This window comes from Scyliorhinus torazame, chromosome 18 (assembly GCF_047496885.1).
Source record: "Scyliorhinus torazame isolate Kashiwa2021f chromosome 18, sScyTor2.1, whole genome shotgun sequence".
Taxonomy (NCBI): domain Eukaryota; kingdom Metazoa; phylum Chordata; class Chondrichthyes; order Carcharhiniformes; family Scyliorhinidae; genus Scyliorhinus; species Scyliorhinus torazame.
In genome coordinates, this window is record NC_092724.1 from 134714885 (window position 1) to 134740909 (window position 26025).

The 26025-nt window shown below is 52.6% G+C and overlaps 1 protein-coding gene across 2 annotated transcripts in view; it reads right to left on the minus strand.

Annotated features, from left to right (window-relative positions):
* kif19 (kinesin family member 19) overlaps nucleotides 1-26025 on the minus strand; it is a 285358-nt gene that overhangs the window by 20822 nt on the left and 238511 nt on the right. For both annotated transcript variants that reach the window (XM_072483431.1, XM_072483432.1), the window contains 4 exons: nucleotides 25662-25860; nucleotides 24022-24292; nucleotides 23588-23709; nucleotides 933-1096 (listed from right to left, as the gene is read on the minus strand). In XM_072483431.1, the coding sequence (XP_072339532.1) occupies nucleotides 933-1096; nucleotides 23588-23709; nucleotides 24022-24292; nucleotides 25662-25860 (756 nt within the window). The remainder of the gene's footprint in view (nucleotides 1-932; nucleotides 1097-23587; nucleotides 23710-24021; nucleotides 24293-25661; nucleotides 25861-26025) is intronic.

Sequence of the window (26025 nt, forward strand, 5' to 3'; positions counted from 1 at the left end):
GCTGAGAAGACTAACAGCTTTGAACTGCATCATTTACATTCAATTTCACGGCCCATTCCCTTTTGCATGCCTCTTGATTGACAAGTCCAGGCTATTTTAAAGGAGGGTTAGCTTAGTTTGTTCTTATAGCTCTTCATTAACTCTACAGTGCTTTCTCTTTTGAGCAGGTGTTCTTTCTAACCACAGTTTATCCCCCCCAAGAGCCTGTCTCTTTGTTCTGAAGAGCTGAAGAGCAGGTACGGGCCAGCACTCATATATGGAGCCATAAAACATTGAAAGCCTACCATTCTTAACTTCATTGATTTTAAGAAGACTTTTGATAGCATCCATCAGCAGTCACTCGTACATCTTGGTAGCATCATCGGCACCCAGCTTGCTGTGGATCACACTAGTTTATACCAGTTCCCACATGCCTTGGCTGCAACACATCACCTGCCCTGTCAATTTTATTCTGTTTTACTTAACTAATTAGGTTTCAAATTTTGAAAAATTACTCAACTGTTATCTGTAGTTATATCAAATGATTTAACAAGTTAAACTATAAATTCACTAGAATATTTACACCTCCCCAGTACCGATTTAAAGAACTACCTCCATTTAGAGGGATCAAATCTTAAAGTTCACCAACCAATCACCTACCTCCTCATCCAATTAATGCCTTTGAACATTCACCAGCTCCCGGAGGGTTAAAGAGAGGTTAAAAATAAACAGTGCCTCCTTCCCTCTCTGCACAGAATTCCCACCTGCAGCAAATTTTCAAGTTAACACTCAGGTCTCATCAATTTTACTCTGTACTCCCATTATGGGGAAAATAAATTCTGGCTTGCCATTCTGGCAACAAACTCTTGAGGTAAAGATAATATTTAGGGTTGAAAACATCCAGCTTATCTTGGAGCCTGTGCTCCTCTGTGTCCTTATATTCTTAAGATTACCTCTCTGGTTCTGGTACAAGCGGTGGTAGCGCATCTTTGCAATTCTTTCGCCAAGGATAAGGCTTTTCAGATCCAGTTGTTCGCACACTCTCCTGATCAGAGTCCACATCCTGGACAAGCTCTCCAACCTTTAGCCTCTGGGCCACATTAGTAACTGAACCATCCTGCAGGGTCAAACCAAGAAGATAACCAACTCTAACCCCTACACTATTCACAAAGAACAGAATGACCAAAGCAATAAGAAAATGGGTTTTGAACATAAAAGATCTTTACTCCACAAACATATGGTGGAGACACTTTATTTAGCTGTGACCATCAGTTGATTTTACTTTATATGTGGAAAAAACTGCTGTATTGTACACAAGATAAAATATTTATCTGTTGTGATGTTTCACTCTGGTGTTAACATCTCATTTAAAATAAACTAATTTAAGTTTGCTGACTTACGGGTGACTTTGGGTGGTATTAGTTGTATTGATGAGAAACTTGCCCATTAGTTAGAGAACCAATGAGATAACTGCATCGCTTTTCCAAGGGAGGCCCGACACTACCAGTGCAATAAGGCACTCACCTGGACATCATTGGGCCTCACACGGAGGTAAGTCTCCAGTACATGGAAATCCTGCCCTCAAGAGCTGCCAGGCAATCAGAGGCCCACAGCACCACCGGGTGTGGTGGCCACTGCCGGTATAAACCTAAGGCCCTTCACCAGAAATTGTCACTGGAGAGGTAAGTGGGGAGGATGGGTGTCGTGTGGAGGGGGCTGCCAGCGAGGGGAAGGGGGGGGTTTGAATGCAAGGGCAGGGTTGAGGCTTTCATTGACTCTCCTCTTTCTAATGCCATCACCTTTGCTTGGGCACCTTGAACAAGAGAACCCACCACCCCCAAACCACAGACAAATTTGAAACTGTTTGCTGGGCAGCTTTCTGGAGACATAGGAGACTCACAAGCGTCCAGTTAAATCCCTGAGCCACCATTAAATTCTGATAGGTTAAGGATCATTGGTCTCAGACGGCTTGTTAATGAGCCTAACGGCCTTCCTGCCGTTTGCGGTGGGTTTCCCGTATCAGCAGTTCTCACCCCCATCAAGCCCATTCCAGCAAGTCCAATTAAATTCAACCTCCTGTTTCCCTAAAGTGTGCACAGGTCCACCTTTAGGAAGATTGGAGAACTGCTTGTGGTGGCAATTACAAAATGGTGTCATATTGCAAGGTGATTTTTATTGTTATGGTCCTGTGACACGCTACAGGTGAGAGGGATGCCCATGACATCAGTAGCAATGATCTGACCCTTGGGCATTTAAAGGCATTACCATAATTTAATACCCCACCATCAACATCCTGTGGGTTACCACTGGACCAGCCACACATATACAGTGACTACAAGAGCCGGTCAGAGTTTGGCACTCTGCAGCAAGTGACCCACATTCTCGCTTCCCAAAGCTCTTCTGCCAACTGTAAGGTGCAAGTCAGGAGCGTGATGGAATATTTTCCACTTGCCTGGATGAGTCCAACAACATTCAAGAAGCTCGATATCATCCAAGATAAAGCAGCTCACTTGATTGGCAACTCATCCACCACAACAAACATTCGCTCCCTCCTCCACCGGTGCATACTGGCAGCACAGCGTACCATCTACAAGATGCACTGCAGCAACTATCAAAGGCCCCTTCAACAGCATCTTGCAAACCCCGCAACCTCTACCACGTGGCAGACAAATGCTGTCGGCACATGGGAACATCAACTGACCAGCAAATTCCCCTCAGACACCATCCTGACTTGGAAGTGTATTGCTATTACTTCATCATTGGTGGGTGAAAATCCGTGAACTCTCTCCCTTACAGCACTTTCGCCACATGGAGTGCAACAATTTAAGAAGCGGTTTCACCGCCGCCATTTGAAGGGCAATCGGAGATGAGCAATAAATAACACCTGCATCTAATGAATGAATATATGATTAGATATTGGCGAATAAAGGTAAACACTTGCTTGTAAGGGACATGGAAGATTGTTTCTTTTCATATACCTGGTTAACCTAAAAGAGTCGTAAGGGATACGGAATCAGCTTACAAGAGAGACGAATCAACTCCAGAGAATATCTACGGCAGACATGAATTTTGTATCACATTTTTCTTTTTACGTCATGTTTCAAACTGTGACAACAAAACACATTTGACAAGACACTGCTGATGACAAAGGAGTCAGGTTTTTTTCCGGCATACAAGTAAAGAAGCTGTATTATTGTTATATCTTTGGTACAAATTGTTTGTGCCTTCAGCAGAAATGACAAAGGGAAGGAACAAATATGTAAACTTATACTCATTGTATACCTGTTGAATCCCTTAATTCCCATTTCTTTTACTTTGTGGTTATTATTTTGATCCATGTATCTTTAATGGACATATATCTTTCAGTCGAACAGAGGAAGTAAGGAACTCAAAGTTTCAAAATAGTACACTGAGCTGTGAAAATTTAGATTTTGAACAGAAGAATCAGGCTTTCTGGCACCCGAGAGATTGGAGGGATTTGGTTCTATTGGTTGGCTGGTGGCCAATGGATTGACCAAAGACCATATTCTGCCTGGCAACAGACAGTGATTGGGTTCAGTCTGGTGGGGGTTTTCTGCCAATCCAGAGAAACGCTCCTGGATGCTGAGAGAAGAAACTGTGAGTTGCTCTTTCTCTTCACCAAAAATGCTTCCTGCCTGCTGTTCCTGAATGTGGAGGGTGGTAAGGCAGAGGTCACGGCACATGTTGGTACCAGTGACAGAGGTAGAAAGAGAGATAAGGTCTTGCATCAAGAATTCAGGGAGCAAGGCAGTAGACCAAAAAGCAGGACCTCTTGAGTTGTAATCTCTGGATTATTCCCAGTACCACATGCTAGCGAGTACAGAAATAGAATAACGCAGATAAATGCATGGCTTAAGAGTTGGTGCAGGATCCAACAGTCCTGGATCACTGGGACCGCTTCTGGGGATGGTGGGACATGTACAAGCGGAACAGTCCACCTCTGAACCAGAGCCGGATTAACATCCTTTCTGGTGGGCTTGCTAGTGCTGTTGGGAGGAGTTTAAACTAATTTGGAAGGGGGAGAAAACACAGACTGTTAGCACAATAGGGACACAGCATAATACAGAAAAGCAATCAAAGTAGCGGCAGTAAGTTTCAAGGGAGTAAGGCAAGGCTGATGGCCTCCACTTTAATGCCCGGAATGCTCCTACCAATGCTTGGGTGGCAGTGCCAAGGTGCCAGTCTAGCAGCATCAAGGTGCTCATGTCCCAGGGGGAGGACCGGGGCTACGCTGCCGTATCCCTGATCACCCAGGGGCCTCCGATGACCCCCCAAGTGCCGTGACGGCTGGTCCACATTTGTGTGGATGTCAATAATGTTAAAAGATGGGCAGCACGGTGGCGCAGTGATTAGCACTGCTGCCTCACGGCGTTGTGGTCCCAGGTTCAATCCTGGCTCTGGGTTTGCACATTCTCCCGTGTTTGTGTGGGTTTCGCCCCCACAACCCAAAGATGTGCAGGGTAGGTGGATTGGCCACGCTAAATTGCCCCTTAATTGGTAAAAATGAATTGGGTACTCTAAATTTATGAAAAGAAAAATAAATGTTAAAAGATCTTGTTATGAGTCAATGTAAACTGTAACTGTACATTCTAGATTTCTGTCTTAAAAATCAAATGTTTGGGCAGGGTGCAGGGAATAATCTTTCCATTTGAGGCTGAGACACACCCTAGATTGGACCTCTGCTCTCATTCAAATTAAGCATGCAAGGTGCAAATATTGGGCGGAATTTTCCCCCAAAACACCCAAGTGTAATTTTGGCTGAGAAAACTGGTGCGAATCCCCGCGACTGTTCTAAACCACGATCTCCCTGCGCATTGTCATTTTATTGGAGTGGGGTATGATTCATACTGGCAGGCAGGACTTCAGCGAGATAGGAGTGCCCTGATCTCAAAGTGACAGTTCAGGCTCCCACCCCCAAACATCGCAGCCTCGGGGTTCAGTGTACTCCCCTCCAACCACCCTCGCCAGCATCAAATCCCTTTTCCCCCAAATCCGCAAGGATCACTGGCATCGGGGCATTGGGACCCTCCCAATAGGCCTCCCTATCAGAACCCCCCCCCTTCACGCCGGTATTAGGCTCCTGGACCCCAATTACCGGTACTGGCGGAACCCGCCAGTTAAAAAAAAAATGTAATTAAAATTTTCACAAAATATCAACAACAAAATACAGAAAGAAAAGAACAACCCCCCCCCCCCATATACATAAATAAAAAATTAACAGCCTTCATCAACCCAAAGGAATATATATGCCCACTCAAGAAAAACAAACCCCCCCCCACCCCCCCCCGGGCTGCTGCCGCTGCTGACCATCTTCTAATGTTCTGCCAGGAAGTCTAGGAACAGTTGCCACCACCTGAAGAACCCTTGCACCGATCCCCTCAAGGCAAATTTCACCCTCTCCAATTTAATAAACCCCACCATATCGTTGTTCCAGGATTCCACGCTTGGGGGCCTCGCATCCTTCCACTGAAGAAGAATTCTTCGCCGGGCTACCAGGGACGCAAAGGCCAGAATACCGGCCTCTTTCGCCTCCTGCACTCCCGGCTCCTCTGCCACCCCAAATATTGCGAGCCCCCAGCCCGGCTTGACCCTGGAACCTACCACCCTAGACACCGTCCTCACTATACCCTTCCAAAAGTCCTCCAGCGCTGGGCACGCCCAGAACATGTGGGTGTGGTTTGCTGGATTCCCTGAGCACCTAACACACCTGTCCTCGCACCCAAAGAACCGGCTTATCCTTGCCCCGGTCATGTAAGCCTTGTGCAGCACCTTAAACTGTATGAGGCTGAGCCTCGCGCAAGAGGAGGAAATGTTCACTCTCCCCAGGGCATCCACCCACGTCCCATCGTCAATCTCCTCACCCAACCTCCTCCCACTTACCCTTTAGCTCCTCCACCGCACCGAGGCCTCCTCCTCCTCCTGCATCACCTGATACGTTGCCGAGATCTTCCCCACTCCCACCCACCCCCCCGAGAGCACCCTGTCCCGGACCCTGCGTGGCGGCAACAGTGGGAACTCCACCACCTGCCGCCAAACAAACGCCGTTACCTGCATATATCTGAAGGTGTTTCCCGGGGGAGCCCAAACTATTCATCCAGCTCACCCAGGCTCACGAACTTCTCGTCCACAAACAGGTCCCCCATCCTTCTAATACCTGCCCTATGCCAGCTCAGGAACCCTCCGTCCATCCTCCCGGGACAAACCGGTGGTTCCCCCGAATCGGGGACCACACCGAGGCCCCCATCTCCCCCCCTGTGACATCTCCATTGCCCCCAAATTTTGAGGGTAGCCGCCACCAGTGGGCTCGTGGTGTACCTCGTTGGAGGAAGCGGCAGCGGCGCCATCACCAGCGCCTCCAGGCTTGTGCCCACACAGGACGCCATCTCCAGCCTCTTCCATGCCGCCTCATCCCCCTCCATCACCCTCTTACGCACCATCGCCACATTGGCAGCCCAATAATATCCACAGAGGTTAGGCAGCGCCAATCCCCCCCATCCCTGCACCGCTCCAGGAACGCCCTTCCCACCCTCGGGGTCTTCTGCGCCCACACAAACCCCATAACGCTCCTGTTAACCGGCCTGAAGAAGGCTTTAGGGATCATGATGGGGAGGCATTGGAACAGGAACAAAAACCTCGGGAACACCGTCATTGTAACTGACTGCACCCTACCCGCCAGGGAGAGTGGTAGCTCGTCCCACCTCTTAAACTCCTCCTCCATCTGCTCCACCAGCCTCGTGAAGTTAAGCTTATGTAGGGCCCCCCAGCTCCTAGCCACCTGGACCTCCAGGTACCTGAAGCTCCTCTCCGTCCTTTTTAGCGGGAGCTCACCAATCTCCCTCTCCTGGTCCCCTGGGTGCACCACAAACAACTCACTCTTCCCCATATTAAGCTTGTACCCGGAGAAATCTCCAAACTCCCCAAGGATCCTCATCACCTCTGGCATTCCCCCCACCGGGTCCGCCACATATAGCAGCAAATCATCCGCACAGAGCGACACCCGATGCTCCTCCCCACCCCACACCAGCCCCCTCTAGTTCCTCGACTTCCTCAACGCCATGGCCAGGGGTTCAATCGCCAGTGCAAAGAGCTGAGGGGACAGGGTCACCCCTGCCTCGTCCCCCGGTGTAGCCGGAAATACTCTGACCTCCTTCTGTTCTTGGCCACACTCGGCACCGGGGCCTCATATAGCAGCCTCACCCACCTGATGAACCCCTCCCCGAACCCGAACCTTTTCAAACACCTCCCAAAGGTACCCCCATTCCACCCTATCAAAGGCCTTCTCTGCATCCATCGCCTCCACTATCTCCGCCTCCCCTTCCATTGCCGGCATCATTGTAACATTCAAGAGCCTCCGTCCATTGGTATTCAACTGCCTCCCTTTCACGCATCCCGTCTGATCCTCGTGTATGACCTGCGGCACACAGTCCTCTATCCTCATGGCCAAAATCTTTGCCAGCAACTTTGCATCTACATTTAAGAGTGAGATCGGCCTATATGACCCACACTGTGGGGAATCCTTGTCCTGCTTCAGGATCAGGGAAATCAGTGCTCTAGACATCGTCGGGGGCAGAACCCCCCCTTCCCTTGCCTCGTTGAAGGTCCTTACCAACAGCTGGCCCAGCAGGTCCGCATACCTCTTGTAAAATTCAACGGGGAACCCATCCGGCCCCGGTGCCTTCCCCGCCTGCATGTTCCCTATCCCTTTGACCAACTCCTCCAACCCAGCCGGCGCCCCCAACCCCGCCACCTGCCCCTCCTCCACCCTCGGAAACCTCAGCCGGTCCAGGAAGCGACCCATCCCTCCCTCCTCCAGTGGGGGGTCAGACCGGTACAGTTCCTCGTAGAAGTCCCTGAAGACCCCATTGATACCCAACGCACTTCGCACCATGCTCCCTCCTCCATCCCGAACTCCCCCGATCTCCCTAGCTGCCTCTCGCTTCTGAAGCTGGTGCGCCAGCATCCGGCTCTCCTTTTCTCTGTATTCATATACCGCCCCCTCCGCCTTCCTGGTGGTCAACAAATCAAACTCAGCCTGGAGGCTACGCCGCTCCCCTAAGCAATCCCTCCTCCGGGGGCCTCTGCGTACCTCCTGTCCACCCTCACCATCTCCCCCACCACCTCTCCCCCCCCCTCCCCCCCCCCCTCTCCTTGTGTGCCCTAATGGAGATCAGCTCTCCTCTGACCACCGCCTTCAGCGCCTCCCAGACCACCCCTACTTGCACCTCCCATTGTCAATAGCCTCCAGGTACCTCTCTATACACCCCTCGACCCGCCCGCTAACCTTCTCGTCCGCCAGCAACCCCGCCTCTAGGCACCACAGCGGGCGCTGGGCCCTCTCCTCCTCCAACTTGAGGTCCATCCAGTGCGGAGCGTGATCAGAAATGGCTATCGCCTGATACAGTTTAAGTTATTCACAGAGCGCATATGACAGGGGCGAGGCTGAGTAGGTTTTTTGGGATGGAGGGACAGATGCGGGAGGTGCCTCGGGAAGCCCGGCAAATCACGCCCACATGTTCTGGTCGTGCCCGGCACTGGATGGGTTCTGGAGGGGTTTCGCGAAGACTATGTCCAAGGTGGTGAAAGTCCAGGTCAAGCCGAGTATGGGGGCTGGCATTATTTGGGGGTGGCGGACAAGCCGGGAGTGCAGGAGGCGAAAGAGGCCGGTATTCTGGCCTTTGCGTCCCTGGTAGCCCCGGCGGAGGATCTTGCTCATGTGGAAGGACGTGAAGCCCCCCAGTGTGGAAGCCTGGATAAATGACATGGCAGGGTTCATTAAGCTGGAGCGGATAAAGTTTGCCTTGAGAGGGTCTGCGCAGGGGTTCTTCAGGCGGTGGCAACCGTTCCTAGCCTATCTCGCGGAGCGTTAGAGTGAGGTCGGTCAGCTGCAGCAGCAACCCAGGGAGGGGGGTGGGGGTGGGGATGGGAGGGGAGGGGGGTGTCTCTTTCTGGGGGGGTATTTGGACGGGCGGGGGAGGGGGTTTTCCTAGGGTACTTGTAAATAAAAAGCATATGGGAGGGTAAATATGTGCGGGAGAAACCCATTGTATAAGTTCTGTATTATGTTTGATTGATATGTTTATGTTTTGTTCTGTTCTTTTCTCTTTTTCTTTTCTGTTACAGGGGGGGGGGGTATAATTGGTTGAAAATTTTTGTTGGAAAAACTTTGAATAAACATATTTTTAAATGGCTATCGCCAAGTACTCCGTATCCTCCACCCTCGGAATCAGTGCCCTACTCATGACAAAAAGTCAATCCGGGAGTAGGCCTTGTGGACATGGGAGAAGAATGAAAATTACCTGGCCCCCGGCCTCGCAAACCTCCATTGGTCCACCCCCTCCCATTTGGGTCATGAACCCCCTCAGCACCTTGGCTGCCGCCGGCCTCCTGCCCGTCCTAGACCGAGAGGGATCCAGTGCCGGGTCCAGCACCGTGTTGAAATCCCCCCCCATTATCAGGCCCCCTGTCTCCAGGTCCGGAATCCGGCCCAGCATACGCCGCATGAACCCCGCATCGTCCCAGTTCGGGGCATATACATTTTATTTTTAAACAAACATTTTATTGGGGTATTTTTTGGCATTGTAAAGAGTTACAGCTAACAGAAATGTGCAAACATCAATATAAAACCATCAGTATAAAACCACTACTTCAATCAAACCATACTGCACATGCCCGCTCCTGTTCCCTAGACACTGCCCGCCTATTTATCCCTCCTACTCTCCCTAATCACCCCCCTCCCCCCCATCTTCCTCTCCCTTCCCCCCCCCCCCCCCCCCCCCCCGCCTCGCCTGCTGACGTTCACTCTCCCGCGAAGAAGTAATGACTGGTTGCCACCTTCGGGCGAACCCCAGTACAGATCCCCTCAAGGCGAACTTAATTTTTTCCATACCCAGAAAACTTGACATGTCCGAAAGCCATAGATCGGTCTTCGGGGGTTTTGAGTCCCTCCATGCCCAGCAATATTCGCCGCCGGGCTATCAGGGAAGCAAAGACCAGAACATCTGCCTCTTTCTCCCCCTGGACTCCCAGGTCTTCCGAAACCACAAAAACTGCCACCTCTGGACTCATCACCACCCTTGTTTTCAGCACCCGGGACATGATCCCTGCAAATCCCTCCCAGTACCCCCTAAGCTTTGGACATGCCCAAAACATGTGAACATGGTTCGCTGGTCCTCCCGTGCATCTAGCGCACTTTGTCCTCCACCCCAAAGAATTTGCTCATCCGAGCTACCATCATGTGGGCCCGGTGACAACCTTAAATTGAATCAGGCCGAGCCTGGCACATGTTGCGGTTGAGCTTACCCTACTCAGAGCTTCCGCCCACAGCCCGTCCTCCATCTCCCCGCCAAACTCCTCCTCCCATTGAGTTTCAGTTCCTCCGTCTGGGACTCTTCCCCCTTCATGAGCACCTTGTAGATATCTGAGACTCTACCCTCTCCTCCTTCTCCTCTAGAGACTATTCTGTCCTGGATCCCTATTGGCGGGGGGCATGGGAAGGATGGGACCTGGCTGCGTACAAAGTCCCGCACCTGTACGTACCTAAAGTCATTTCCCCTTACCAGCCCAAATTTCTCCTCCAAGCCCTCAAACTCGCAAAGCTCCCCTCCAGGAACATATCGCCCACCCTCCCCACCCCCGCCTGCCGCCATGTTCGAACCCTCCATCCATGTTCCCGGGGGCGAATCGATGGTTATCACATATTGGAGCCCAGCCCAGCAACGCACCCACCCCCCCCCCACATGCCTCCTCCACTGGCCCCATATCCGCAGGGCCGCCCCCACTACCGGGCTGGTGGAGTACCTGGCCGGCGACAGTGGTAGGGGAGCCGTGACCAGGGCTGCCAAACTGGTGCCCCTGCACGAAGCCGCCCTCCATCCGCTCCCAGATAGACCCCGTACCCACCATCCACTTCCTTATCATGGCTATGTTAGCCGCCCAGTAGTAGTTGATCAGACTCGCAATGCCAGTCCCCCCCTCGCTGCGGATCCTTTCAAGCATCGCCTTCTTCACCCGCGGGATTTTCCCGCCCAGACAAAGCCTCATGATGATTTTGCCAGTCCTTTTGAAGAAGGACCATGGGATAAAGATCGGGAGGCACTGGAAGATGAACAAAAATCTAGGGAGGATTGTTATCTTTACAGTCTGCACCCTCCCCGCCAGTGACAGCGGAGTGCATCCCATCTCCGAAACTCCCTCTTCATTTGTTCCACAACCCTAGTCAAATGTAACTTATTGTAACCCGCCCAGTCTCGTGCCACCTGTATCCCCAAGTACCGGAAACTTTCCTCCACCAGCCTAAATGGCAGCTCCCCCCCCCGCCCCTCCCAGTCATTCCCTTCCACCCCTTCGCAGCTCTCAACGCCATCGTCAACGGCTCTATGGCCAGCGCGAACAGCAACGGGCAGAGTGAGCAACTCCTGTCTGGTCCCGCGGTGTAGTCTGAAATAATCTGACATTATCCTGTTCGTCCTAATGCTAGCTTTTGGGGCCTGGTACAATAGTCTGACCCAATTAACCAGTCCCTCCCCGAACCCAAACCGTCCAAGCATCTCCCACAAATAGCCCCACTCCACCGGTCGAAGGCCTTCTCAGCGTCCATTGCCACCACTACCTCCACCTCCTTGCCCATCGGGGGCATCATGATCACATTAAGCAATCTTCTCAAGTTAGCTGTCAGCTGCCTGCCTTTCACAAACCCTGTCTGATCGTCCCATCACCTCAGGTACGCAGGTCCTCAATTCTAATCGCCAGGACCTTGGCCAGGAGCTTGGCATCCACATTGATCAGGGAGATTGGCCTGTATGACCCGCAGGATTCCGGGTCCTTGTCCTGCTTCAGTATCAGTGAGATGGTGGCTTGCGACATCGTCGGTGGCAGGGGTCCCTCTGTCCCTTACCTCATTAAAAACCTTGTCAGGACTGGTCCCACTATCTCCGAGAACTTCTTGTAAAACTCTACTGGGTATCCATCCGGGTCCCGGGGCTTTCCCCGACTGCATGGCTTTTAGGCCCCCCAATACCTCCTCCGCTCTAATCGAGGCCCCCAGCCCGTCCACTAGTCCCCTGCCTACTTTTGGGAAGGTTCGTCCATCCAGGAACCTTTTCATCTCCTCCGGCTCTTCCGGGGGTTCTGAAGTGTACAGCTTACTATAGAAGTCCCAAAATCCCTTATTCAGTCCTGCCGGGTCCTCCACTCTGCTCCCCTCCCCATCTACATGGACAGCACCCCCCAGTTCCGCCTACAATCTCCGTCTCTCCCTGAGTAGGTCCTCCCCCGGGGACCCTGCATGCTCCTCGTCTATCCGGTGAATTTCCCTAACCAATCTGTCCATTTCTGCTCTGTCCGCCCTGACCCTGTGAACCCGAATTGAGATCAGCTCCCCCCTCACTACTGCCTTCAGCGCCTCCCACAGGGTCGCTGCTGAAACCTCTCCCCGTATCGTTCACCTGCAAATAATTTTGCATACACTTCCGAAGTCTCTCACATATCCCCTCCTCCGACAGCAGTCCTACGTCTAACCTCCATTGCGGGCGTTGGGTAATTCGCCCCCCCCGACCTGCAGGTCCACCCAGTGCGGGGCATGGTCTGAGATAGTGATTGCCGAGTATTCCATATTCTTTACCTCCCCTACACAGTCCCTACTCAAGCTAAAAAAATCAATCCTAGAATATACTTTATGAACATGCGAATAAAACGAGTAGCCCCCCTTCCCCGTCGGCTGTCTGGCTCTCCGTTGGTCCACAGCCCCCTGTGCTCCATGAACCCTTTCAGCTCCCTTGCCATTGCTGGGAGTCTGCCCGTTCTGGGACATGACCGGTCCAGCCCCAGGTCAAGGACCGTATTAAAGTCCCCCCCCCCCCATTATCAACTTACGTGAGTCTAGGTCTGGGATCTCCCCCAGCACTCTTTTGATAAAGTCAACGTCGTCCCAGTTTGGCGCATACATGTCCACCAGCACCCACTCTTCTCCCCTCCAGCTTGCACCTTACCATAAGGGAATCTGCCCCCGCCGTCTGCGACTATGCCCTCCGCCTCAAATTGGAACCCGCTTATTGATCATAATTGCTACCCCCCTGGACTTAGAATCCAAGTCCGAGTGGAAGACCTGGCTGATCCGGCCATTCCCTAGCCTAGTCTGGTCAGACACTTTCAGATGTGTCTCCTGCAACATAATTACGTCCGCCTTTAGAGCCCGCAAATGCGCGATCACACGTGCCCTTTTAACTGGCCCATTTAGTCCCGACATTCCAGGTGATCAGCCTGGTTGGGGGGCACAACCCCCCCCCCCCCCAAAGCCGGTCAGCCATAACCTTTCTTGGGCCCGCCCCCGGCCCATGCGCCATGCCATTCCTGGCTCGCCTCTTGGCTGCCTCCACCCCCGACCTCCTTTCCATTACCTACTTCAGATCCCCCCCAAGTCAGCAAAATACCCCCCCCCCCCCCCCCGCAACATCCCCCGATAACCCCACCCCTGCCATTCACTGGCTGTATTCTCCCCCCCCCACCTGACTCCCTTGACTAGCCAATCTGCTAGCCCGGTGACTCATCACTCCGGCGCCCACTTGTCTCACTCCCATTGTTCCCCCGACCTCATCTCCCCACTCCCCAGCACACCATCCCCCACTCCTACCCACTGGAGCAGTCTCACTAAGATGGGAAAGATCAAACAAGATGGAAACATCAAACAGCAACGCGAGGCTGCTCCAGGTACAACACAGTCCCAGCTGTGTACACAGAAAAGTGTTAATCCACGTCCCTTTCTGAGCACCCAAAAAGAAAAAAAAATAAATATATAACACCGCAATACAAGGAAAAAGACCATTCGAGAGGGGGGGGGGGGGGGTAATACCCTCCCCCCCCACAGGCAAAAACTGCCCACAAAGAAAATACACAAGGCACCTTTAAAGCAGTAAACAGTCGACCTGCAGTCCAGACACAGTAGGCGTCCCTTCACCCAGTAACTCTCGGACCCTAGCTTGCGTCCGTGGGTCCTTTTTTCGAGACCAGCCCCTGATCCCTCACAAAGTCCATCGCTTCTTCGGGCTTGGAGAAGTAGTGGTGTTGGCCCTGATGCGTAGCCCAAAGACAGGCCGGGAAGAGCAGACCAAACTTCACGTGCTTTTTGAACAACACCTCCTTAACTTGTTTAAAGGCTGCTCGCCACCTGGCCACCTCCTGGCTTAGGTCCTGGTAAATGCGAAGGACACTGTTATTCCACGTGCTGCTCTTAGCGCTCTTTGCCCACTGCAGCACCCGCTCCTTCTCCGCAAACCTGTGGAACCTAATCACCATCGGACGGGGGGGGGGGGGGGGGGGGGGGGGGGGACGCACCTGTCTCGCCTGTACTCCCCCTCCAGCTCCGCGATCGCGGACAGGCTTCAGCCCCCATCAGCTGCATCAACAGGTCCACCACGAACGCTGTGGCATCAGCTCCCTCCGCCCCCTCCGGGAGGCCGATGATCCTCAGATTTTGTCTACGGGCTCTATTTTCCAGCTCCTACACTCTGTCCAGCAGTCTTCTCTGTCTCTCCTTCAACCCGTCGACTTCTAGCGCAGCAATCGTCTGCGCGTCCGTCTGCTCCTCCACCGCCTCCCCCAGCTCCTTAACTTTTTCGTCCTGGGCATCCAGTCTCTGGTTCAGCTGAACCACTGCCTTCTGAAGAGGGGCTGATTTAGCACAGGGCTAAATCGCTGGCTTTGAAAGCAGACCAAGGCAGGCCAGCAGCACAGTTCAATTCCCGTACCAGCCTCCCCGAACAGGTGCCGGAATGTGGTGACTAGGGGCTTTTCACAGTAACTTCATTTGAAGCCTACTTGTGACAATAAGTGATTTTCATTCATTTTCAAGTGGGTCCAAGTTATCCCGCTTCAACGACTCAAAACTGCTTTTTATCACCTGCAGCATGTTTTCCAGCGCCTGCTGGATCGCCGGGTCCGAGGTTCGCCATCTTTGCTCCCGGGTCAGCTTCCCCTGCACCTTGCCTTTGTCCCTTCCTCTCCCGTTTGCGCTGCTTTCTGCTCTCCCGCAGTTCCATGCAGCTCTGCCCGTTCCTCAGCACCTCCGTGGCCGTCTTTCCAGCGCTCCGCAGTCCCGCAAAACCGGGGAACCAGTGAGAGCCCCCGAATGTGCGGCTCACTCACTCATTGCCGCCATCGGATGTCTTCGGGGCATATACATTGACCAACACCACCCGCTCCCCCTGCAGCTTGCCACTTACCATCACATACCTACCACCATTGTCTGCCACAATGCTCGATGCCTCGAGCGACACTCTCTTCCCCACCAAAATTGCCACCCCCCGATTTTTTGCATCCAAACCCGAATGAAACACCTGCCCTACCCACCCCTTTCTCAACCTTACCTGATCCGCCGCCCTCAGGTGCGTCTCCTGAAGCATGGCCACATCCGCCTTCAGCCCCTTCAGGTGCGCGAACACCCGGGCCCGCTTGACCGGACCATTCAGTCCCCTTACATTCCAGGTTATCAGCCGGATTGGGGGCTACTCACCCCCCTCCCCCGCCGACTAGCCATATCCCTTCCTAGGCCAGCCACGTGCCCGCGCCCCCCGCACGACCCGTTCCCCACAACGGCAGACCCTCGCCCCGTCCTCCTCTACTGACTCCAGCTCTCCCTTGGCCATTCCAGCGGCAACCTGGTCCCTCTCGCACCCCGCCCCCCCCCCCCCACAGCTAGCTGCATTGCTCCCCCCATTGCACTCCCGTAAGTCAGCTGACTCCTGCTGACTAAGGCCACTCCCGCCGCTCCATCGACCCCCCCCCCCCCCCCCAGTGTGGAACTTCCCCTCCCCCCCCTTGTCCACCAGCAGGCTCTCATCCATTCCACTCCCGGCGCGGGGAAAAAAGCCCGCGCTTCCCAGCTCCGGCCCCGCCCCTTCAACCCTAAGCGCAGGAAAAAGCCCGCGCTTTCCACTCGCCCAGCCCCACCTCCTCTGCCGCAGCTCCCTTTCCAGGCCCAGTCCCACTACCCCCAACTCAGGCCTCTCCCGCGGGGCTCCATCCCCCCTACCGACCATCAACCCCCCAAGCAGTTTACCTCCCCCCCCACCTCCCCCCGCCAGCCCACCCGGCGGACCTAATCAAAAAAATGCCCAATCAACCCCCGAAAAACAAAGAACCCCCCCTCGAAACACAACACAACAATCCCCAACCATCCCTCCACCGCGACCCCTCGTCCCCGACCCTTAATCCGAATCCAGTTTTTTGGCCTGAACAAAGGCCCACGCCTCCTCCGGGGACCACCTCAACCTGCCACTGTCCCCTGGCACTGCCAGGGTGCTGGGCCAATGCCATGGAACTGCCCTGTCATGTCCCTGACCACTCAGGGGCTTCAATGTCCTCTGTGCCCCCCAGCGTGAACATCACAGTGGTGGAGACCAGGAATGATTCCTGCCGGCCTCACACTGCACCAGCGAACGTGCGGATTACCGGGAACGAGGAGAATCCGGCTTGAAACTGACTCAGCATATTCAAATAATGCTTTAAATATGCAAATCTGGTTCACGCCCAATGAGGGTGTCAGGGGCAATGCGGCTTGAGAATCGCTCCCACTATCAAGGTATTGGTCCTTATAGGTGACCCACAGACCCGCCGGCTGCAGCATACCAAACTTCACCCCCTTCCTGTGCAGCACTGCCTTCGCCCGGTTGTAACCGGCCCGCTCCTTCGCCACCTCCACACTCCAATCCTGGTAGATCCGAACCTCCGCGTTCTCCCACCTGCTGCTCCGCTCCTTCTTGGCCCACCTTAACACACACTCTCGATCAGCAAACCGGTGGAACCGCATCAGCACCGCCCGCGGCGGCTCGCTGGGCTTGGGCCTCCTCGCCGGCACTCGGTGGGCCCCCTCCAGCTCCAAGGGCCCCTGAAAGGCCCCCGCTCCCATCAGCGAATTCAGCATGGTGACCACGTAGGCCCCCACGTCCGATCCCTGCAGCCCCTCCTGGAGACCCAGGATCCGCAGGTTCTTCAACCTCGACCGGTTCTCCATCTCCTTGAACCTCACCTGCCATTTCTTGTGGAGCGCCTCGTGCGCCTCCACCTTCACCGCCAGGCCCAGGATCTCGTCGTTGTTCTCCGAGACCTTGTGCTGGACCTCCCGGATCGCCGCCCCTTGGGCCGTCCGGGTCTCCAGCAACTTATCGATTGAAGCCTTCATCAGCTCCAGCAGCTCTGCTTTCAGTTCCTTCAAACAGCACTGGAAAAGCTCCTGCTGCTCTTGCGCCCACTGCCTCCACGCTGCCTGGTCTCCGCCTGCCGCCATTTTGGTCCTCCTCCCTCGCACCTTTCTTTTCTTCAATGCCACTTTTTAATCGCCCCACTCCTGATCCAATCCATACACTATTGGGGGAATGTTGCTGTCCCTTTCCCACACCGGGAAACGTCGAACAAGCGCCATTACGGGCCCTAAAAAGAGCCCAAAAGTCTGTTTTTAGCGGGAGCTGCTGAACGTGCGACTTAGCTCCGCATAGCCACAAGCGGAAGTGGAACCCGCCAGTTAAACGACACCCTATAGGGTCGCCAAATTCTCCCTCCTCTTCATGACCTCCTTCAGGCCCCTCCCCTTTCAAGCCCTGCTCTTTCGGCAGGGTCAACCTGCCACTGTCCCCTGGCACTGCCAGGGTGCTGGGCCAATGCCATGGAACTGCCCTGTCGTGTCCCTGCCCACTCAGGGGCTTCAATGTCCTCTGTGCCCCCCAGCGTGAACATCACGGTGGTGGAGACCAGTAATGATTCCTGCCGGCCTCACAATGCACCAGCGAGCGTGCGGATTACCGGGAACGAGGAGAATCCGGCTTGAAACTGAGTCAGCATATTCAAATACTGCTTTAAATATGCTAATCTGGTTCATGCCCAATGAGGGTGTCAGGGGCAATGCGGCTCGAGAATCGCTCCCACTATCAACGAGCTCATCGCTGAAGTGGAATGGATGGGGCATGGGTGGATAACCAATTCTGAAAGTGGTATGACAGGGGGGGAAGCAGCAATTGGGGGGGGATTGGACAGTACAGGGTGGGGGCAGGGAGGGGCAGAGAGGTACGGCCAGCAACAACTTGCATTCTTGTGAATTTGGGGTTGGCAGAAGCACATTTGCTGTAAGTGGTTCCACATTCAGGAACTGTATTTTAAAAACTTACCTCGTTGATTGTTGTCTAGCAGGTAAATTACATTAAAGGGCCCCCATTAGACCATGCAGACCAGATTTTCCTCAGTGCAGCTGTCACTATTAACCTAAAAGTCAACCAATTTTGCAGAGGGGACCTGTGGTAATACCAGGTATTGCGGTACCTGAGAGGTGGATGACCATTAGTTAGACCCAGTAGTCTACCATTGGCTGATGTACATAGCTCCGCCCTGAGAGGCAGAGTATAAGAACCGATGCCGTCCCAGCAGCCTTCACTTTCTGTATCGAAGCTGCTGGGGAATAGTTCTAGCAGATTAAAGCCTATTAGTTATGACTCACCTTGTCTCTAGAGTAATTGATTGCGCCTCAATTTAATCTGCTACAACTTCAGTGAAGGGATGGATCTCCATATCAAACCGGAGTGCCTTCAGCTCAGCCCCCACGCGGACAACTCTGCTGCTATTATCAAACATTGGCTGGCTGGTGTGCTTTAAGGGCTACCTCGACACGGTCGCCGACACCCGCACGGAAGGACAAAAGATGCATCTCCTACGCTCACGGGTCAGCCCTGGGATCTACCCTCTTATCGAGGAGGCGGCAAATTATGCTGCCGCGATCGAGCTGCTAGAAGGACATTATATCCGCCCTGTGAACCAGGTCTACGCCCGTCACCTGCTGGCGACTAGGAGGCAAAGCCCCGAGGAAACGTTGGAAGACGTCTACCGGGCGCTGCTGGTGCTGGGCCGAAACTGTGGCTGCCTGCCAGTTTCGGGGAACGAGCACACGGAACTTTTGATCAGGGATGCTTTCGTGGCAGGTATGACCTCCCCCGATATCTGCCGAAGGCTCCTAGAAATGGACACTCTGGGACTTGCAGAGGCACTGGCCCTGGCGGGGTCCATGGACATTGCATATAAAAACGCGCTGTCCTTTGCTCCCGACCGTGCGGCGGCCCCCTGGGCTGCGTGGCACCCCGTAGCGGCAGCCCCTCAGACCTTTCCCCTGACCCCGCAAGCCTGTGCGACGAGACGGCCCGCTAACACCGCCGGACACCGCTGTTTCTTCTGCGGGCAGGCGAATCATCCCCGCCCGCGCTGCCACCTGCAAAGGGTGCGGCAAGAAGGGCCACTATGCGGGGGTCTGCCAGGCCCGCGCCGTGGCCGCGGTCTCCAGCGACTATCGGCAACCCCCCTTTCAGGCCCCGACCGCCCAGCGCTCACCGCCACCCTCCTATCCTAAGGCCACGTGCGACCTGCGGGCGTGGCCATTTTGCCCCCCCGGACACCACGCTGGACGGGTGGGCACCGCCATTTTGTCCCTCGCCGCCGCCATCTTCGTCATCCCCGGACACCATGTGCGATCCATGGGAGACGCCATCTTGGATGGGGCCCCAGGCCCCCAGCACAGCCGACTACATGCTGCCTGACCAGAACTCTCCATTACTTCAGCTGGCCTTGGTGACTCTGGACCAGAGTCGGCCCCGGACGCTTGCGAAAGCTACAACGACGATCTCCATCAACGGCCATGAGACGTTGTGCCTGATTGACTCTGGGAGCACGGAAAGCTTTGTTCACCCTGACACGGTAAGGCGCTGTTCTCTTGTCACCCATCCCGTAAATCAAAGGATCTCCCTGGCCTCCGGGTCACACGCGGTGGAGATAAAGGGGTTCTGCCTAGCGAACCTCACTGTCCAAGGCAGGGAATTCCACAATTTCCGCCTTTATGTCCTGCCGCACCTCTGCGCAGCCACTCTCCTTGGGCTGGATTTCCAGTGCCTTCTGCAAAGCCTGACTTTTAAATTTGGCGGCCCTATACCCCCCCTTACTGTCTGCGGCCTCGCGACCCTTAAGGTCGACCCGCCTTCCCTGTTTGCGAACCTCACCCCGGATTGCAAACCCGTCGCCTCCAGGAGCAGACGGTACAGTGCCCAGGACCGGACCTTTATCAGGTCGGAGGTCCAGAGGCTGCTGAGGGAAGGGGTCATCGAAGCGAGCAACAGTCCCTGGAGAGCTCAAGTAGTGGTGGTAAAGACCGGGGAGAAACATAGGATGGTCATTGACTACAGTCAGACCATCAACAGGTTTACGCAGCTGGATGCGTACCCTCTCCCCCGTATAGCCGACCTGGTAAACAGGATTGCGCAATACAAGGTTTTCTCCACGGTGGATCTCAAGACTGCCTACCACCAGCTACCCCTCCGTAATGGTGACCGCCAGTACACTGCCTTCGAAGCAGACGGGCGGCTCTATCACTTTTTAAGTGTTCCCTTCGGTGTCACGAACGGGGTCTCGGTCTTCCAGCGAGAGATGGACCGAAAGGTTGACCGGTACGGCTTACGCGCAACGTTCCCATATCTGGATAACGTCACCATCTGCGGCCATGACCAGCAGGACCATGACACCAACCTCCGCAAATTTCTCCAGACCGCGAAAATCCCTAATCTGACATACAATAAGGATAAATGCATGTTTAGCACCGACCGTTTAGCCATTCTAGGCTACGTAGTGCGAAGTGGAGTCATAGGCCCCGACCCTGAGCGCATGCGCCCCCCTCATGGAGTTCCCCCTCCCTCACTGCCCCAAGGCACTAAAGCGCTGCCTCGGGTTCTTCAGCTATTATGCACAGTGGGTCCCCAATTACGCAGACCAGGCTCGACCCCTGATCCAGTCCACAACCTTCCCCCTGTCGACAGAGGCCCGACAGGCCTTCAGCCGCATCAAAGCAGACATTGCAAAAGCCACGATGCGCGCCATCGACGAGTCCCTCCCCTTCCAGGTCGAGAGCGATGCGTCCGACGTAGCTCTGGCGGCCACCCTCAACCAAGTGGGCAGGCCTGTGGCTTTCTTCTCCCGTACCCTCCATGTTTCCGAAATTCGCCACTCCTCGGTCGAAAAGGAGGCCCAGGCCATAGTAGAAGCTGTGCGACACTGGAGGCATTACCTGGCCAGCAGGAGATTCACTCTCCTCGCGGACCAACGGTCGGTTGCCTTCATGTTCGATAATGCACAGCGGGGTAAGATTAAGAACGACAAGATCTTGCGGTGGAGGATCGAACTCTCCACCTACAATTACGAGATCTTGTACCATCCGGGGAAGCTGAACGAGCCTCCTGATGCCCTGTCCCGCGGCACATGTGCCACCGCACAAGTGGACCGCCTCCGATCCCTCCACGAGGACCTCTGCCACCCGGGGGTCACTCGTTTTTTTCATTTTCTCAAGACCCGCAACCTGCCCTACTCCATCGAGGAGGTCAGGACCGTCACCAGGGACTGCCAAATCTGCGCGGAGTGCAAACCGCACTTTTACCGGCCAGAGAGGGCGCACCTGATAAAGGCTTCCCGTCCCTTTGAATGCCTCAGCATGGATTTCAAAGGCCCCCTCCCCTCCACCGACTGCAACACGTACTTCCTTAACGTGATTGACGAGTACTTCCGGTTCCCATTCGCCATCCCCTGCCCAGACATGACCACAACCACCGTCATCAAGGCGCTCCAGGGTATCTTTACACTGTTCGGTTTCCCCGCATACATTCACAGTGATAGGGGGTCCTCCTTTATGAGTGATGAACTGCGTCAATTCCTGCTCAGCAAGGGCATCACCTCGAGCAGGACGACCAGTTACAACCCCCGGGAAAACGGGCAGGTAGAGAGGGAGAACGGAACAGTCTGGAAGACTGTCCTGCTGGCCCTACGGTCCAGGAATCTCCCAGTCTCCCACTGGCAGGAAGTCCTCCCGGTGGCCCTCCACTCCGTCCGGTCACTGCTCTGTACAACCATGAACCAGACACCTCACGAACGTCTCCTTGTTTTCCCCAGGAAGTCCTCCTCCGGGACCTCGCCCCCAACCTGGCTAGTGACACCCGGACTCATCCTGCTTCGGAAACATGTGAGGGCGCACAAGTCGGACCCGTTGGTCGAGAGGGTCCACCTGCTGCACGCCAACCCCCAATACACCTACGTAGCGTTCTCTGACGGCCGCCAAAACACGGTCTCCCTTCAGGACCTGGTGCCCGCCGGAGCCCCACGCGCACTCGCACCATTGCCCCCACCCTCACCCTCCCAACAGCACCTAACTGGAGGGTCAGTACTCCCGCCGCTCCTGCCTAGGCCCGAACACACACCGACGCCCCCCACAGGCGTCTTCCCCCCCATCCACCTTTTGCCCCAACAGCGCCGCCTAGGAGTGACGAAGCTGCCTGAGAGGACGACCTCACATTCCCGGAGTCGCAACCGCCGGGACCCCCATCAGAATCACCACCGAAGCCCAGACGCTCCAGAAGGACGCCCAGGCCACCCGATCGACTGACTGCTGCACCATGTACACTTTGTTATTACCCTCGACATCACGGTACCTCCATACCTGGTCATACCATGCGAAAGGCGACTATTAACGCTGGCCATCACCCCGCCGGGCTCTTTTTTAACAGGGGGTGAATGTGGTAATACCAGGTATTGCGGTACCTGAGAGGTGGATGACCATTGGTTAGACCCAGGAGTCTACTATTGGCTGATGTACATAGCTCCGCCCTGAGAGGCGGAGTATAAGAACCGATGCCGTCCCAGCAGCCTTCACTTTCTGTATCGAAGCTACTAGGGAAGAGTTCTAGCAGATTAAAGCCTATTAGTTATGGTTCATCTTGTCTTGAGAGTAATTGATTGCGCATCAGGACCTCAAACAGGCATATGCAAATAGTTTGGCAGAGACACTGAATGGCAACCTATTTAACTTTACCAATCTGATGGGTGATGGGCTCATAATTATTATTTTTAAAAATCTAAATCTAGAGTACCCAATTATTCTTTTCCAATTAAGGGGAAATTTAGTGTGGCCAATCTACCTTCCCTGCACATCTTTGGGTTGTGGAAGGTGAGACCCATGCAGACATGGAGAGAATGTGCAAACTCCACACGGACAGTGACCCCGGGCCAGGATCGAACCTGGGTCCTCGGCGACGTGAGGCAGCAGTGCTAACCACTGCGCCACCGTGCCGTCCCGATCGGCTCATAATTAGTGCATGCTTCCTGCCTGCTATATTGAAGGCGTAGATGCTGTTTTGCACCCACAAAACAGGTGCTGGTTGTCTAGGTTTCTGTACATCTTTCGCAAGTATTTCAGGTACAGTGGTGCATTCAGTTATTACATCCATTGTCCTGTATAAAACTCAGTCCAGTCCATTTGGAATGATGAATGAGCTGTCCACTCCGGTGTTATAGATAGCCCTTAGTTTTTAGAGAACATAAGGGCATGAACCCTCCCCATCCCAAGTTCATTTTAGTATTATATTCTGACAAAGAACATTTCTAACTTCAAAAAAATTACATGAAGTGGGAAATAAATAAACCACTGAAGGTGAATAACTCTGATACAGTATATCTCTGTAAGGAGCTGATCTGATTTTTCTCACATATTTAAATAGATAGATCTCTATGCCCACAATTTAGACTGTACCTTCAGGGTTCTTGTTGTGACTGTATGGATGGCTACAATCCGGTCCAGGTTACCTTCTTCCAGATCTCGCAGGTAAATTTCATACAACTCATCCAACTGTGAAGGAACCAGCAGGTTGTGATCTGTAAGAGGCACAAAATATCTCATGGTTCCCATGTCAAAGAAACAGCATCACTTATTTGTGCTGTAATTGCAACTTGAAACAAAAGGTGTTTGTTATCATTTTGACAGGTCAATCCCAACCATACAAATAGGAAGTTCATTGTTAGCATAACATTGTGAGTGTAGGTTTTAAAATCAACGCAACTTTATCAAGAACATTTATACATACACAGACACACAAATGCAGACATGTAAAAGCAGATTGCAAAGCCGATCATTTGCAATTATCCAAAGGAATATGCATAAATTGTAGGAATTAAGTGATATGATACCCTCTATGATCTGCCGCTGCTGTTGAATAATTTCAGCACACAGTTGCCTATGCTGCTCAAAACGTTGAACGACATAGTCTGTCTGCCGTATGACGTTGTCCTTGAGTAATGCGTTGGACTGCATTTCTGTGTTCTCAATTTCCAGTTCATGCACCTTGCAGAGCAGGCTTAAAACCTCCCGCTGTTGCTCACTGCTGATCCTCTTGGGAAGGAGCTCCTCCAATCTATGAGCACGGGAACGGATGTCAGTGAATTGTTTCTCCAACTCAACCTAGAAAAGGGAAAGTGGAAGCTGGTTAGAGATTGGAAATTTCAGCAGATTAAGTGAACCAGCATTCAAACATATGAAGCGTAGTAACAACCTCTCTGTGGGAATAGCTAATTAACAGGAAATGTAGTAGGCTTATAATATATCCATTTTACGCTGGGTTATCATGGTGCAATTCATCTAAATTGGGTGCCACAAGAGAACAGGCCTTCCACTGGCAAGCTCAATGCCCATACAAGCATTAAGACCATTGAAGCCTTGAGGAGATCTATGTAAGAAATGAAAGCAGGGTTTACAGTCTCTTCCCTCAAAATATGTACCTGCATATCTTGTGTGACCTGTGATATAGCACATACTGTAGCTGGATGTATGAGGGGTCTGGTCTCCGTGTAAAGATGACTCCTTTAAAAAATAATTGGATCGGGACTAGAAGAAGACCAGGTGAGCATAAGAGGGGATGTTTAAAGAAATTTGGGTTGTTGTGGGGTGTTCACTCAGAGTGGAGAGAAACAAAGAAACTTTCTGTCATATTTCTTGGTGTTTATGTACATTAAGATATGTTTAGAGCTTGGTTTGATCAAGGGCTGCATTTTACATTTTATTCCTCATCATGGCCTGAGAATATGAAGATTTACTTTGTACAAGATAAAGAAAAGTTAGCAAATTTGTATTAAAAATGTATTGTGTAAAAAGCCCTACCCTCTGATTTAAGCTTGACAACCAGAGAGCGTGTTCATTTATAAAGTGTTTTGTTGGTGTTTAAGTATAATTGACCATGTGAAAGGTATTCTGGAAATAGGCCAACACCTTCTGAGGAGGAGAGGGGGGAAAAATGGTGACAAACATTGTAAAAACTCAAGCAAAACGATACAGAACCTATTCAACAAAAGTATAACTGACTTGTGAAATAAGTTAACGAGGAAAATCACTGAGGTGGATATTGGTTCCACACTGAATAAAGGGGTGTTTCTGGTGAGAGTATGGATTGAGCAATTGACTGCAAGTTGTATCTGAATTTTATTGCATGATAAATTTTTATCAAAATGATGAAAAACAATATGAAAATCTATTTTATAATCTTCATTATGACTAAAAATACCATTATATTTCTGCTGACAGGCAATGAAGTGCAAGAAAAGTTTCTAATTCAAACAACTGTTCGTATACTCTTTTAGTTAAATATATTTTTGTAGCTAGTCCTTAAACAGGAATTCAATTAACAAAATTTAATTTTTCAATTTGTGCAAACATTCTATGAAATAAAGCTAAGATTTTAAAATATTTTCTTAATAAACATATTTATTCCAGGAAATTCAGAGTCCTTTTATAATAAACAATGATTTATATTGAAGCTGTTGGGTTATATGGTTACCTTTTGCCATTTTAATTTCTTTTGCTCAGCCACAAGAGCAGCAATATTTTCCCGGGCCACAGCTACCTCTGTTGGCTCCATAATATCGGATTGGTCATCTCCAGTGTCAGAATCCTTCTCACTATCTTCCTTGCTGTACACCTCCTTTCGGTACTCTTCCCTCCACTTCTTGGCACGCCGAGCCTTCTCCTGCACCCAGCTACAGGAACAATCAGATGACATTTAAATCACACTTGAATCAGTTCCCCATCAAATAACCGGCTTTGGACAGCATAGTTCAAACAATGCAGACTTTGTTTGCACTGAGTGCTGAATTTGGTGCATTTGAGTGCGATAGTGAGAGTTTGGTGACCGAGGGAGTGCT